The sequence below is a fragment of the Dendrobates tinctorius genome, unplaced genomic scaffold (assembly GCF_039654945.1).
Source record: "Dendrobates tinctorius isolate UK_male_01 unplaced genomic scaffold, ASM3965494v1 ptg000086l, whole genome shotgun sequence".
Classification (NCBI taxonomy): Eukaryota; Metazoa; Chordata; class Amphibia; order Anura; family Dendrobatidae; genus Dendrobates; species Dendrobates tinctorius.
The window spans coordinates 28475263-28488480 of NW_027361754.1; the positions used below are offsets into that span (position 1 = coordinate 28475263).

The following is a 13218-nucleotide window of genomic DNA, read 5'->3' on the forward strand; positions in this document are numbered from 1 at the left end:
TTTATACCAAAAGGGGTGAATACATATGCACATGCCAATTTTTAGTTATTCCATCCCATAAATTTAATTTTTACCTATATTTTTCTCACTTCACCAACTTACCGTAACTATTTAGTGCTTGATGCATCGCACACAAATCTGATTGCAAAAAATGTAAGTGGTGAATACTTATGCAAGCCACTGGAGATAGATAATAGATATGATAGATAATAATAAACAGATAATAGATGAGCAGACAGACTGGAGCTGAGCCTACCCTGACCATCTCCCAGTGACTCTGTCTGCATGTGTCACCAGTGCTCAGTACACACCAGCAGTCTCCATTTTCCCTGTTGTCCCCTTTGCACATAATTTACAGGAGACCTCGGAGTCGTCACACGCACCTCACTCGCTCTCAGTCACTACGGCAATGCCCTGAACGACTACGCTGACTTACAACGACCTAAAGACTACATTTCCCGTCAGCCCTTGGACTTAGGTGACGTCATGACCTTCTTTCAGGTGATTGACTGGAGGTTTGTCCAATCAGGACGCGAATCTGATCCCGTTATCCAATCATTAATCCAAGCGGGCGGATTCTCTTCGTTGCCAGGCAGGAAGAGCCCGGAAGTGGTTTGGTATTGCCTTTTGCAGGGCAACGCAGGGAGCGTCCCTGGAAGCGGAGCCGTTACTGAATGTGAGCACGGCGGGGCCTGAGGTGAGTGCGTAGCGGCGAGGGATGAGGCGACCATGGCCGGGATTATTAGGAGACGCCTGGCTGTGTGGACTGCACAACATACCAAGCGCCCACCGAGCTATAGCTGATGGATGACTACAACTCCCAGCATGCCCTGACGGTAACAGGCAGACCGGACATGTTAGGATTTGCAGTTTTTTTGCTGTTCTCTCCCAGTCCACCAAAGCTGTCCGGAAATCTTCAATTATGGACCATTTCCTCTGCAGAAATTATCTGGATAGAAAGCTGCAGAATAAAAATCAGCAGCATTAGGGTGTGTGCAGACGCTGCGGATTCTGCTGCGGTGTACAGTACCATTATTCCCTATGGGAAATGGAAACCGCTGTGCAGACGCTGCAGAATTTTCCGCGTGGATTATCTGCGGTTTCTAAACCGCAGAAAGAATTGACATGTCAAGTCTTTCTGCGGATTCCGCAGCGTGTGCACGTACCCTTAATGCTCTGTGAGAACACGCTCTCAGTCTGGGAGCACACGCTGCTTATTTTCAGCTTTACTGCAGCAGATTCTTTTGCTTGTCACATGTGGATTCTGCTGCTGATTTTCTTCCAGATTTGGTGCTGGTTTTCCCTCTTTTCGTTGTAAACTGCGATAGAGCAGTGACACGCTGCAGATTTATAAAAAGGTAACAACAGCCGATATATACGACCAACACCTAAAAGCAGCGTCGTAAAATCGGCACCAAACATGCAATGTGTGAACCCGACCTGGATATGACATGTGGAGTCACTGCTACATCACAGCGCAATGCGAGTGGACGTGGTCGCATGGAGACCCTGAGGGTCCTGCCACCTCAGAGAGCAAGAAAGCAAAGACGATTGTTGCAGTCATAGTACACTGGAGGAGACCCAGCCACTAAAATGGTGCAACGACAGGTGTAACCCAAGCCTTACTTGTTGGGTCCTAGTGCTGCCCTCCGCTCACGGTGTACTTGTCTGCTGAGTTCAGTGATAGGCTGCAGCGGTCGCTTGTGGTATCAACCACTTCATTGCCACAGGGAGCAGTAAAGCACGAGAACCGCCTTGGGCTCGTACAGGGGATTAATGACTGTCATTCTTTTGTTACATTTGTAGTCTGTCCCAAAAATATAAGTGTGCCTTTGGGAAAAATTCAGTTAGTGGTGTCGCAACCCGGATGGTGTCCTGCTGCGGGTCGCGTCTCCTCGTTTCACCTTCCCCCTTCTCCCTTTGCCTTCGTCTTCCCTCTCCTCCTCCTCCTCCTCCTCCTCCTTCGTCTCCTCCTCCTCCTCCTCCTTCGTCTCCTCCTCCTCCTCCTCCTTCGTCTCCTCCTCCTCCTCCTTCGTCTCCTCCTCCTCCTCCTCCTCCTCCTCCTTCGTCTCCTCTTCCTCCTCCTCCTCCTTCGTCTCCTCTTCCTCCTCCTCCTCCTTCGTCTCCTCCTCCTCCGGTCTTCCCCCCTCCTCCGGTCTTCCCCCCCTCCTCCGGTCTTCCCCCCCTCCTCCGGTCTTCCCCCCTCCTCCGGTCTTCCCCCCTCCTCCGGTCTTCCCCCCTCCTCCGCCTTCGTCTTCCCTTCCCCCTCCGCCTTCCCCCTCCTCCTCCTCCTTCGTCTTCCCTCTCCCCCTCCGCCTTCCCCCTCCTCCTCCTTCGTCTTCCCTCTCCCCCTCCGCCTTCCCCCTCCTCCGCCTTCGTCTTCCCCCCTCCTCCTCCTCCTCCTCCGCCTTCGTCTTCCCCCCTCCTCCTCCTCCGCCTTCGTCTCCCCCCCTCCTCCTCCTCCTCCCTCCGCCTTCGTCTCCTCCTCCTCCTCCCTCCGCCTTCGTCTCCTCCTCCTCCTCCCTCCTCCTCCTCCCTCCGCCTTCGTCTCCTCCTCCTCCCTCCGCCTTCGTCTCCTCCTCCTCCTCCGCCGCCTTCGTCTTCCCCCCCTCCTCCTCCGCCGCCTTCGTCTTCCCCCCCTCCTCCTCCGCCGCCTTCGTCTTCCCCCCCTCCTCCTCCTCCTCCGCCTTCGTCTTCCCCCCTCCTCCTCCTCCGCCGCCTTCGTCTTCCCCCCTCCTCCTCCTCCGCCTTCGTCTTCCCTCCTCCTCCTCCTCCTCCTCCTTCGTCTTCCCCTCTCCTCCTCCTCCGCCTTCGTCTTCCCCCCTCCTCCTCCTCCTCCGCCTTCGTCTTCCCCCCTCCTCCTCCTCCTCCGCCTTCGTCTTCCCCCCTCCTCCTCCTCCGCCTTCGTCTTCCCCCCTCCTCCTCCTCCGCCTTCGTCTTCCCCCCTCCTCCTCCTCCGCCTTCGTCTTCCCCCCTCCTCCTCCTCCTCCGCCGCCTTCGTCTTCCCTCCTCCTCCTCCGCCGCCTTCGTCTTCCCCCCTCCTCCTCCTCCGCCTTCGTCTTCCCCCCTCCTCCTCCCCCGCCTTCGTCTTCCCCCTCCTCCTCCCCCGCCTTCGTCTTCCCCCTCCTCCTCCCCCGCCTTCGTCTTCCCCCTCCTCCTCCCCCGCCTTCGTCTTCCCCCTCCTCCTCCCCCGCCTTCGTCTTCCCCCTCCTCCTCCCCCGCCTTCGTCTTCCCCCTCCTCCTCCCCCGCCTTCGTCTTCCCCCTCCTCCTCCCCCGCCTTCGTCTTCCCCCTCCTCCTCCCCCGCCTTCGTCTTCCCCCTCCTCCTCCCCCGCCTTCGTCTTCGTCCTCCCCCTCCGCCTTCGTCCTCCCCCTCCGCCTTCGTCCTCCCCCTCCGCCTTCGTCCTCCCCCTCCGCCTTCGTCCTCCCCCTCCGCCTCCGTCCTCCCCCTCCGCCTCCGTCCTCCCCCTCCGCCTCCGTCCTCCCCCTCCGCCTCCGTCCTCCGCCTTCGTCCTCCCCCTCCGCCTCCGTCCCCCTCCTCCTCCTCCGCCTTCCCCCTCCTCCTCCTCCGCCTTCCCCCTCCTCCTCCTCCGCCCAGGGCGGTGGAGTCGGTAAGCCAAACCTGCGACTCCGACTCCTCAATTTCCCTTACACCGAATCCAACTCCGACTCCGACTCCGACTCCCACACATATTGCTTATATTTAAGTGAAAAATTTATTGTAGTACAATGTGAACCTTAGACATTTAATCATTTTTATGATCCAATAATCAAGATATTTAGATAGAACAGAATATATATTGGTGTACTACCCGGTTTTCATTCTTTTTGGTACAGATACGATATAGATAGACAGATATGGATAAATGGATATATAGATAGAGCAGATTTCTAATCTGCTTTTGCTATTGAAAACATTATCTATGAGCTCAAAAACCTTTCAGGTGATGCAGTTTTTTAAAAAGATGATCAGCTTTTGCAGCTGAAAAACGTATCCTCAAAAAACACAGGAAAAACGCTGTGCGTGAATGTAGCCTTAGATCAGGAATAGAACAGTCATTTATAGGACATTTCATAACTTTCCCAAACTCCTATAAAAAAATATTCAGCACATCCTGCATTGAATTACTGTACCCAATTTATTATATATTTTAGGAGTCGGAGTCGGTCCATTTTATACCGACTCCAACTCCGACTCCGACTCCACCAAAATGAGCACCGACTCCGACTCCATGACTCCGACTCCACAGCCCTGCCTCCGCCTTCCCCCTGCTCCGCCTTCGTCTTCCTCCGCCTTCCCCCTCCTCCGCCTTCGTCTTCCTCCCCCTCCTCCTCCTCTGCCTTCGTCTTCCTCCCCCTCCTCCTCCTCCGCCTTCGTCTTCCTCCTCCTCCGCCTTCGTCTTCCTCCTCCTCCGCCTTCGTCTTCCTCCTCCTCCGCCTTCGTCTTCCTCCTCCTCCGCCTTCGTCTTCCTCCTCCTCCGCCTTCGTCTTCCTCCTCCTCCGCCTTCGTCTTCCTCCTCCTCCTCCGCCTTCGTCTTCCTCCTCCTCCTCCGCCTTCGTCTTCCTCCTCCTCCTCCGCCTTCGTCTTCCTCCTCCTCCTCCGCCTTCGTCTTCCTCCTCCTCCTCCGCCTTCGTCTTCCTCCTCCGCCTTCGTCGTCTTCCTCCTCCTCCTCCGCCTTCGTCGTCTTCCTCCTCCTCCTCCGCCTTCGTCTTCCTCCTCCTCCTCCGCCTTCGTCTTCCTCCTCCGCCTTCGTCTTCCTCCTCCTCCTCCGCCTTCGTCTTCCTCCTCCTCCTCCGCCTTCGTCTTCCTCCTCCTCCTCCGCCTTCGTCTTCCTCCTCCTCCTCCGCCTTCGTCTTCCTCCTCCGCCTTCGTCTTCCTCCTCCTCCTCCGCCTTCGTCTTCCTCCTCCTCCGCCTTCGTCTTCCTCCTCCTCCTCCTCCGCCTTCGTCTTCCTCCTCCTCCTCCTCCGCCTTCGTCTTCCTCCTCCTCCGCCTTCGTCTTCCTCCTCCTCCTCCGCCTTCGTCTTCCTCCTCCTCCTCCGCCTTCGTCTTCCTCCTCCTCCTCCGCCTTCGTCTTCCTCCTCCTCCTCCGCCTTCGTCTTCCTCCTCCTCCTCCGCCTTCGTCTTCCTCCTCCTCCTCCGCCTTCGTCTTCCTCCTCCTCCTCCGCCTTCGTCTTCCTCCTCCTCCTCCGCCTTCGTCTTCCTCCTCCTCCTCCGCCTTCGTCTTCCTCCTCCTCCTCCGCCTTCGTCTTCCTCCTCCTCCTCCGCCTTCGTCTTCCTCCTCCTCCTCCGCCTTCGTCTTCCTCCTCCTCCTCCGCCTTCGTCTTCCTCCTCCTCCTCCGCCTTCCTCTTCCTCCTCCTCCTCCGCCTTCCTCCTCCTCCTCCGCCTTCGCCTTCGTCTTCCTCCTCCTCCTCCGCCTTCCTCCTCCTCCTCCGCCTTCGTCTTCCTCCTCCTCCTCCGCCTTCGTCTTCCTCCTCCTCCTCCGCCTTCGTCTTCCTCCTCCTCCTCCGCCTTCGTCTTCCTCCTCCTCCTCCGCCTTCGTCTTCCTCCTCCTCCTCCGCCTTCGTCTTCCTCCTCCTCCTCCGCCTTCGTCTTCCTCCTCCTCCGCCTTCGTCTTCCTCCTCCTCCGCCTTCGTCTTCCTCCTCCTCCTCCGCCTTCGTCTTCCTCCTCCTCCGCCTTCGTCTTCCTCCTCCTCCGCCTTCGTCTTCCTCCTCCTCCTCCTCCGCCTTCGTCTTCCTCCTCCTCCTCCTCCGCCTTCGTCTTCCTCCTCCTCCTCCTCCGCCTTCGTCTTCCTCCTCCTCCTCCGCCTTCGTCTTCCTCCTCCTCCGCCTTCGTCTTCCTCCTCCTCCTCCTCCTCCTCCGCCTTCGTCTTCCTCCTTCGTCTTCCTCCTCCTCCTCCTCCTCCTCCGCCTTCGTCTTCCTCCTCCTCCTCCGCCTTCGTTTTCCTCCTCCTTCTCCGCCTTCGTCTTCCCTCCTCCTCCTCCGCCTTCGTCTTCCCTCCTCCTCCTCCGCCTTCGTCTTCCCTCCTCCTCCTCCGCCTTCGTCTTCCCCCCTCCTCCTCCTCCTTCGTCTTCCCCCCTCCTCCTCCTCCTCCTCCTTCGTCTTCCCCTCTCCTCCTCCTCCGCCGCCTTCGTCTTCCCCCCTCCTCCTCCTCCTCCTCCGCCTTCGTCTTCCCCCCTCCTCCTCCTCCTCCTCCGCCGCCTTCGTCTTCCCCCCTCCTCCTCCTCCCCCTCCGCCTTCGTCCTCCCCCCTCCGCCTTCGTCCTCCCCCCTCCGCCTTCGTCCTCCCCCCTCCGCCTTCGTCCTCCCCCCTCCGCCTTCGTCCTCCCCCCTCCGCCTTCGTCCTCCCCCCCTCCGCCTTCGTCCTCCCCCCTCCGCCTTCGTCCTCCCCCTCCGCCTTCGTCCTCCCCCTCCGCCTTCCCCCTCCTCCTCCTCCGCCTTCCCCCTCCTCCTCCTCCGCCCAGGGCTGTGGAGTCGGTAAGCCAAACCTGCGACTCCGACTCCGACTCCTCAATTTCCCTTACACCGACTCCGACTCCACGACTCCGACTCAGACTCCCACACATATTGCTTATATTTAAGTGAAAAATTTATTGTAGTACAATGTGAACCTCAGACATTTAATCATTTTTATGATCCAATAATCAAGATATTTAGATAGAACAGAATATATATTGGTGTACTACCCGGTTTTCATTCTTTTTGGTACAGATACGATATGGATAGACAGATATGGATAAATGGATATATAGATAGAGCAGATTTCTAATCTGCTTTTGCTATTGAAAACATTATCTATGAGCTCAAAAACCTTTCAGGTGATGCAGTTTTTTAAAAAGATGATCAGCTTTTGCAGCTGAAAAACGTATCCTCAAAAAACACAGGAAAAACGCTGTGCGTGAATGTAGCCTTAGATCAGGAATAGAACAGCCATTTATAGGACATTTCATAACTTTCCCAAACTCCTATAAAAAAATATTCAGCACATCCTGCATTGAATTACTGTACCCAATTTATTATATATTTTAGGAGTCGGAGTCGGTCCATTTTATACCGACTCCAACTCCGACTCCGACTCCACCAAAATGAGCACCGACTCCGACTCCATGACTCCGACTCCGACTCCACAGCCCTGCCTCCGCCTTCCCCCTCCTCCTCCTCCGCCTTCCCCCTCCTCCGCCTTCGTCTTCCTCCGCCTTCCCCCTCCTCCGCCTTCGTCTTCCTCCCCCTCCTCCTCCTCCGCCTTCGTCTTCCTCCTCCTCCGCCTTCGTCTTCCTCCTCCTCCGCCTTCGTCTTCCTCCTCCTCCGCCTTCGTCTTCCTCCTCCTCCTCCGCCTTCGTCTTCCTCCTCCTCCTCCTCCTCCGCCTTCGTCTTCCTCCTCCTCCTCCTCCGCCTTCGTCTTCCTCCTCCTCCGCCTTCGTCTTCCTCCTCCTCCTCCTCCGCTTTCGTCTTCCTCCTCCTCCGCCTTCGTCCTCCTCCTCCTCCGCCGTCTTCCTCCTCCTCCGCCTTCGTCTTCCTCCTCCTCCGCCTTCGTCTTCGTCTTCCTCCTCCTCCTCCGCCTTCGTCTTCCTCCTCCTCCTCCGCCTTCGTCTTCCTCCTCCTCCTCCGCCTTCGTCTTCCTCCTCCTCCTCCGCCTTCGTCTTCCTCCTCCTCCTCCGCCTTCGTCTTCCTCCTCCTCCTCCGCCTTCGTCTTCCTCCTCCTCCTCCGCCTTCGTCTTCCTCCTCCTCCTCCGCCTTCGTCTTCCTCCTCCTCCTCCGCCTTCGTCTTCCTCCTCCTCCTCCGCCTTCGTCTTCCTCCTCCTCCTCCGCCTTCGTCTTCCTCCTCCTCCTCCGCCTTCCTCCTCCTCCTCCGCCTTCGTCTTCCTCCTCCTCCTCCTCCGCCTTCGTCTTCCTCCTCCTCCGCCTTCCTCCTCCTCCTCCTCCGCCTTCGTCTTCCTCCTCCTCCGCCTTCCTCCTCCTCCTCCTCCTCCTCCTCCGCCTTCGTCTTCCTCCTCCTCCGCCTTCGTCTTCCTCCTCCTCCGCCTTCGTCTTCCTCCTCCTCCGCCTTCGTCTTCCTCCTCCTCCGCCTCCTCCTTCCTCCTCCTCCTCCTTCGTCTTCCTCCTCCTCCTCCTCCGCCTTCGTCTTCCTCCTCCTCCTCCGCCTTCGTCTTCCTCCTCCGCCTTCGTCTTCCTCCTCCTCCGCCGCCGCCTTCGTCTTTCTCTTCCTCCGCCTTCGTCTTCCTCCTCCTCCGCATTCGTCTTCCTCCTCCTCCTCCGCCTTCGTCTTCCTCCTCCTCCGCCTTCGTCTTCCTCCTCCTCCTCCGCCTTCGTCTTCCTCCTCCTCCTCCGCCTTCGTCTTCCTCCTCCTCCTCCGCCTTCGTCTTCCTCCTCCTCCTCCTCCTCCTCCGCCTCCTCCTCCTCCGCCTTCGTCTTCCTCCTCCTCCTCCTCCTCCTCCGCCTCCTCCTCCTCCGCCTTCGTCTTCCTCCTCCTCCTCCGCCTTCGTCTTCCTCCTCCTCCTCCGCCTTCGTCTTCCTCCTCCTCCTCCGCCTTCGTCTTCCTCCTCCTCCTCCGCCTTCGTCTTCCTCCTCCTCCTCCGCCTTCGTCTTCCTCCTCCTCCTCCGCCTTCGTCTTCCTCCTCCTCCTCCGCCTTCGTCTTCCTCCTCCTCCTCCGCCTTCGTCTTCCTCCTCCTCCTCCGCCTTCGTCTTCCTCCTCCTCCTCCGCCTTCGTCTTCCTCCTCCTCCTCCGCCTTCGTCTTCCTCCTCCTCCTCCGCCTTCGTCTTCCTCCTCCTCCTCCGCCTTCGTCTTCCTCCTCCTCCTCCGCCTTCGTCTTCCTCCTCCTCCTCCGCCTTCGTCTTCCTCCTCCTCCTCCTCCTCCTCCTCCTCCTCCGCCTTCGTCTTCCTCCTCCTCCGCCTTCGTCTTCCTCCTCCTCCTCCTCCTCCTCCTCCTCCGCCTCCTCCTCCTCCGCCTTCGTCCGCCTCCTCCTCCTCCGCCTTCGTCTTCCTCCTCCTCCTCCGCCTTCGTCTTCCTCCTCCTCCTCCGCCTTCGTCTTCCTCCTCCTCCTCCGCCTTCGTCTTCCTCCTCCTCCTCCGCCTTCGTCTTCCTCCTCCTCCTCCGCCTTCGTCTTCCTCCTCCTCCTCCGCCTTCGTCTTCCTCCTCCTCCTCCGCCTTCGTCTTCCTCCTCCGCCTTCGTCTTCCTCCTCCTCCTCCGCCTTCGTCTTCCTCCTCCGCCTTCGTCTTCCTCCTCCTCCTCCGCCTTCGTCTTCCTCCTCCTCCTCCGCCTTCGTCTTCCTCCTCCTCCTCCGCCTTCGTCTTCCTCCTCCTCCTCCGCCTTCGTCTTCCTCCTCCTCCTCCGCCTTCGTCTTCCTCCTCCTCCTCCGCCTTCGTCTTCCTCCTCCTCCTCCGCCTTCGTCTTCCTCCTCCTCCTCCGCCTTCGTCTTCCTCCTCCTCCTCCGCCTTCGTCTTCCTCCTCCTCCTCCGCCTTCGTCTTCCTCCTCCTCCTCCGCCTTCGTCTTCCTCCTCCTCCTCCGCCTTCGTCTTCCTCCTCCTCCTCCGCCTTCGTCTTCCTCCTCCTCCTCCGCCTTCGTCTTCCTCCTCCTCCTCCGCCTTCGTCTTCCTCCTCCTCCTCCGCCTTCGTCTTCCTCCTCCTCCTCCGCCTTCGTCTTCCTCCTCCTCCTCCGCCTTCGTCTTCCTCCTCCTCCTCCGCCTTCGTCTTCCTCCTCCTCCTCCGCCTTCGTCTTCCTCCTCCGCCTTCGTCTTCCTCCTCCGCCTTCGTCTTCCTCCTCCGCCTTCGTCTTCCTCCTCCGCCTTCGTCTTCCTCCTCCGCCTTCGTCTTCCTCCTCCGCCTTCGTCTTCCTCCTCCGCCTTCGTCTTCCTCCTCCGCCTTCGTCTTCCTCCTCCGCCTTCGTCTTCCTCCTCCGCCTTCGTCTTCCTCCTCCTCCTCCTCCTCCGTCTTCCTCCTCCTCCTCCTCCGCCTCCGCCTTCGTCTTCCTCCTCCTCCTCCTCCGCCTTCGTCTTCCTCCTCCTCCTCCTCCGCCTTCGTCTTCCTCCTCCTCCTCCTCCTCCGCCTTCGTCTTCCTCCTCCTCCTCCTCCTCCGCCTTCGTCTTCCTCCTCCTCCTCCTCCTCCTCCGCCTTCGTCTTCCTCCTCCTCCTCCTCCTCCGCCTTCGTCTTCCTCCTCCTCCTCCTCCGCCTTCGTCTTCCTCCTCCTCCTCCTCCTCCGCCTTCGTCTTCCTCCTCCTCCTCCTCCTCCGCCTTCGTCTTCCCCCCCTCCTCCTCCTCCGCCTTCGTCTTCCCCCCCTCCTCCTCCTCCGCCTTCGTCTTCCCCCCCTCCTCCTCCTCCGCCTTCGTCTTCTTCCCCCCCTCCTCCTCCGCCTTCGTCTTCCCCCTCCTCCTCCGCCTTCGTCTTCCCCCTCCTCCTCCTCCGCCTTCGTCTTCCCCCTCCTCCCTCGTCTTCCCCCTCCTCCCTCGTCTTCCCCCTCCTCCCTCGTCTTCCCCCTCCTCCCTCGTCTTCCCCCTCCTCCCTCCCCCTCCCTCCTCTGCCGCCGCCTTCCTTTCGCCGCCGCCTCCGTCTTCCGTTGCCTCCGTCTTCCTTTCTTTTTGTAAAATATGACTGAGGCTGTGTGCACACGCTGCGGAAAAGGTGCGGATTCATTCGCGCGGATTTTGTACAATCCGCAGGTGAAACCGCAGGTCAAAAGACCTGCGGTTTTACCTGCGGATTGCTCTGCGGTTTTGCCCTGCGGTTTTTCATCTCCTCAATGGAGGAGATGGCAAACCGCAGGAGAATCCGCAGAAAGAATTGACATGTCAATTCTTTCTGCGGATTGAAAACCGCAGATAATCCGCGCGGAAAATTCCGCACCGTCTGCACTGCGGTTTTTGATTCCCATAGGGAATCATTGTACTGTACACCGCAGCAGAAACTGCTGCGGGTCCGCAGCGGCCAAAACCGCTGCGGAACCGCAGCAAAATCCGCAGCGTGTGCACACAGCCTGAGTGGCTGTACATTATCATTGTTGTGTCTGTCACCACATATAAAAGCAGTGTCCTTCCCGAGAGACTGACAGATGTCTGACGCTGTGCCAGTACTTAATCCTTTGTCTTTCTGACACTTGGGATTTGTCAAATTCTCATCAGTTGGGATCATCTGCGATCAGTCGGTTGTCACCTCTCCTGAGGATTTTTAATAACGTGCTAAATTAGGACAACCCCTGTTAGTATAACCTATTTGTGATATAAAGATAAATCTCTGCTTGTTGGCTGGGAAAATCGTTACTTATGTTTGTAGATGATTTTGTTGCTGATTTCTTGCCAATCTCATGCTTTGCATTGCATGATGTTACATGCTGCAGATTTTTAGCGCAGTGGTTTTCTGCAACATGTAGATGTCGTTTTATCAAAATCTCATCTGTTTAGCTTTTTCTGCATTGCACTGCAAAAAATCTATTGCAAATTTGCAACATGCGAGAATACCCATAGGCTAAAGATAAACGTTTATTTGGTGCGGATTTTAGCCTCCGCGTATCTGGGAAAAAAAAACAAAAGCAAAATATGCGTTTGCTGCATGTGATTTTGTTGAAGATTTCACACTTTCTACAACATCTGCTGAAATCCACACAAAACATTGACATCATGTGGAATTGAAAAATCCGCACCGCAGATCAATTTACTAGCAGAAAATATCTGCCATGTGTACATGAAACTTTCAGACTTGTCATCTACTTAGCTGGCACAGTATAAAAGTATGTTCACAAAGTGCCATTTTTTTTTTGCAGTGTTTTTGTCCCACATGAAAAAATGCAGAGTTAGGTGGAAAAACACTGCGTACATTATGTGTGATTTTTTTTTCTTTGCCTTTTTGATGCATTTAATTGAATGGGTAAAAAAAATACAGCAAACTGCTGAAAGAATTGACAACTCCCTTACTGACCACAAGAACAGGGATGGGTGCCCAGTACATGACAGTAGAGGTGGTGCACATCCATGACCACTGATCCTGTACATGACAGTAGAGATGCCGCACATGCATGACTACTCCTCCTGTACTTGACAGTAGAGGTGCTACACATGCATGATCACTGCTTCCATACGTGACAGTAGAGGTGCTGCACTTGGATGACTACAGCTCCCATACTTGACAGTAGAGGTGCTGCACATGTATGACCACTGCTCCTACATGTGACAGTAGAGGTGCTGCTCATGCATGACCTCTGCTCCCATATGTGACAGTAGAGGTGCTGCTCATGCATGACCTCTGTTCCCAAATGTGACAGTAGAGGTGCTGCATGTGCATAACACCACTGTTCCCAAATGTAACAGTAAAGGTGCTGCGCATGCATGGCCCCTGCTCCCATATATGACAGTAAGATGCTGCACCTGACTGTTCACTGCTCCAATACGTGACAGTAGAGGTGCTGCACATGCATGACAGCTTCTTCTCTACGTGACAGTAGAGGTCCTGCACATTACCACTACCACATTTGACAGTAGAGATGCTGTATTTGCATGACCACTGCTCCCATCACTGTCTATAGGAGTTGTGATCATACATGCACATTATCACTCTTTAATCATTCTTCAGATCAGCTGGACCTTCAGTGATCATGCATAGTTGATAAATACTATTGGTGGGAAAACCTCTTTACTGGTGGTCTCAGAAAGACGACTGTCCATCTGCTCTATTAGGGTATACAGACCTCCATAGAGGATTGTCCTTGGCTCGGAAAGTTGAATCTGATGATTGCTAACTGGTTTCCCTCCATAGGCCTCCGTGTGTCAACTCCGACATGTTGGCTATTCCTGCAGGTCGTATGGGGGATCAGCTGATCCTGGAGGAAGACCATGATGAAAGCTACATACCTCAAGAGAATGGTAGGCGATGTGCTTCTGAAAACCAGATCATCACTAGAGGACTTGCAAACTATGATTAGTTTCTATGCATGAGCTGTTCAGATGCAGCAGCAGCAGAATGGATGACATTGTACAGCAGTTCTACTGAGTAGTGTTGCTGTGAAATCAGTACTGAAACTCTTACTTAAGAGCCAATGCTCAAAGAAAAGTCGGGTCATAACACGGAGGACCGTGAAACCAAGCACAAACACCACAAAGAGAAAGGTCCTCCAAAGACACCTTAAAAAAAGTTTATATTTTATTTAGTAAAGAATATGACACAATATAAAAAACAGACAGAAAACCATACAGAAACTGGAAAATAGCATGACATTGGATGAAAAACTGGT

The 13218-nt window shown here is 56.4% G+C and overlaps 1 protein-coding gene across 4 annotated transcripts in view; it reads left to right on the forward strand.

The window, feature by feature from the left end:
• Positions 1–590: 590 nt before the first annotated feature.
• CEP164 (centrosomal protein 164) overlaps positions 591–13218 on the forward strand; it is a 153111-nt gene continuing 140483 nt past the window's right edge. For 3 of the 4 annotated variants that reach the window (XM_073585239.1, XM_073585236.1, XM_073585238.1), the window contains exons 1-2: positions 591–697; positions 12744–12850. In XM_073585239.1, the coding sequence (XP_073441340.1) occupies positions 12766–12850 (85 nt within the window). In that variant the 5' untranslated portion in view covers positions 591–697; positions 12744–12765. The other variant, XM_073585237.1, reaches the window with a different exon arrangement.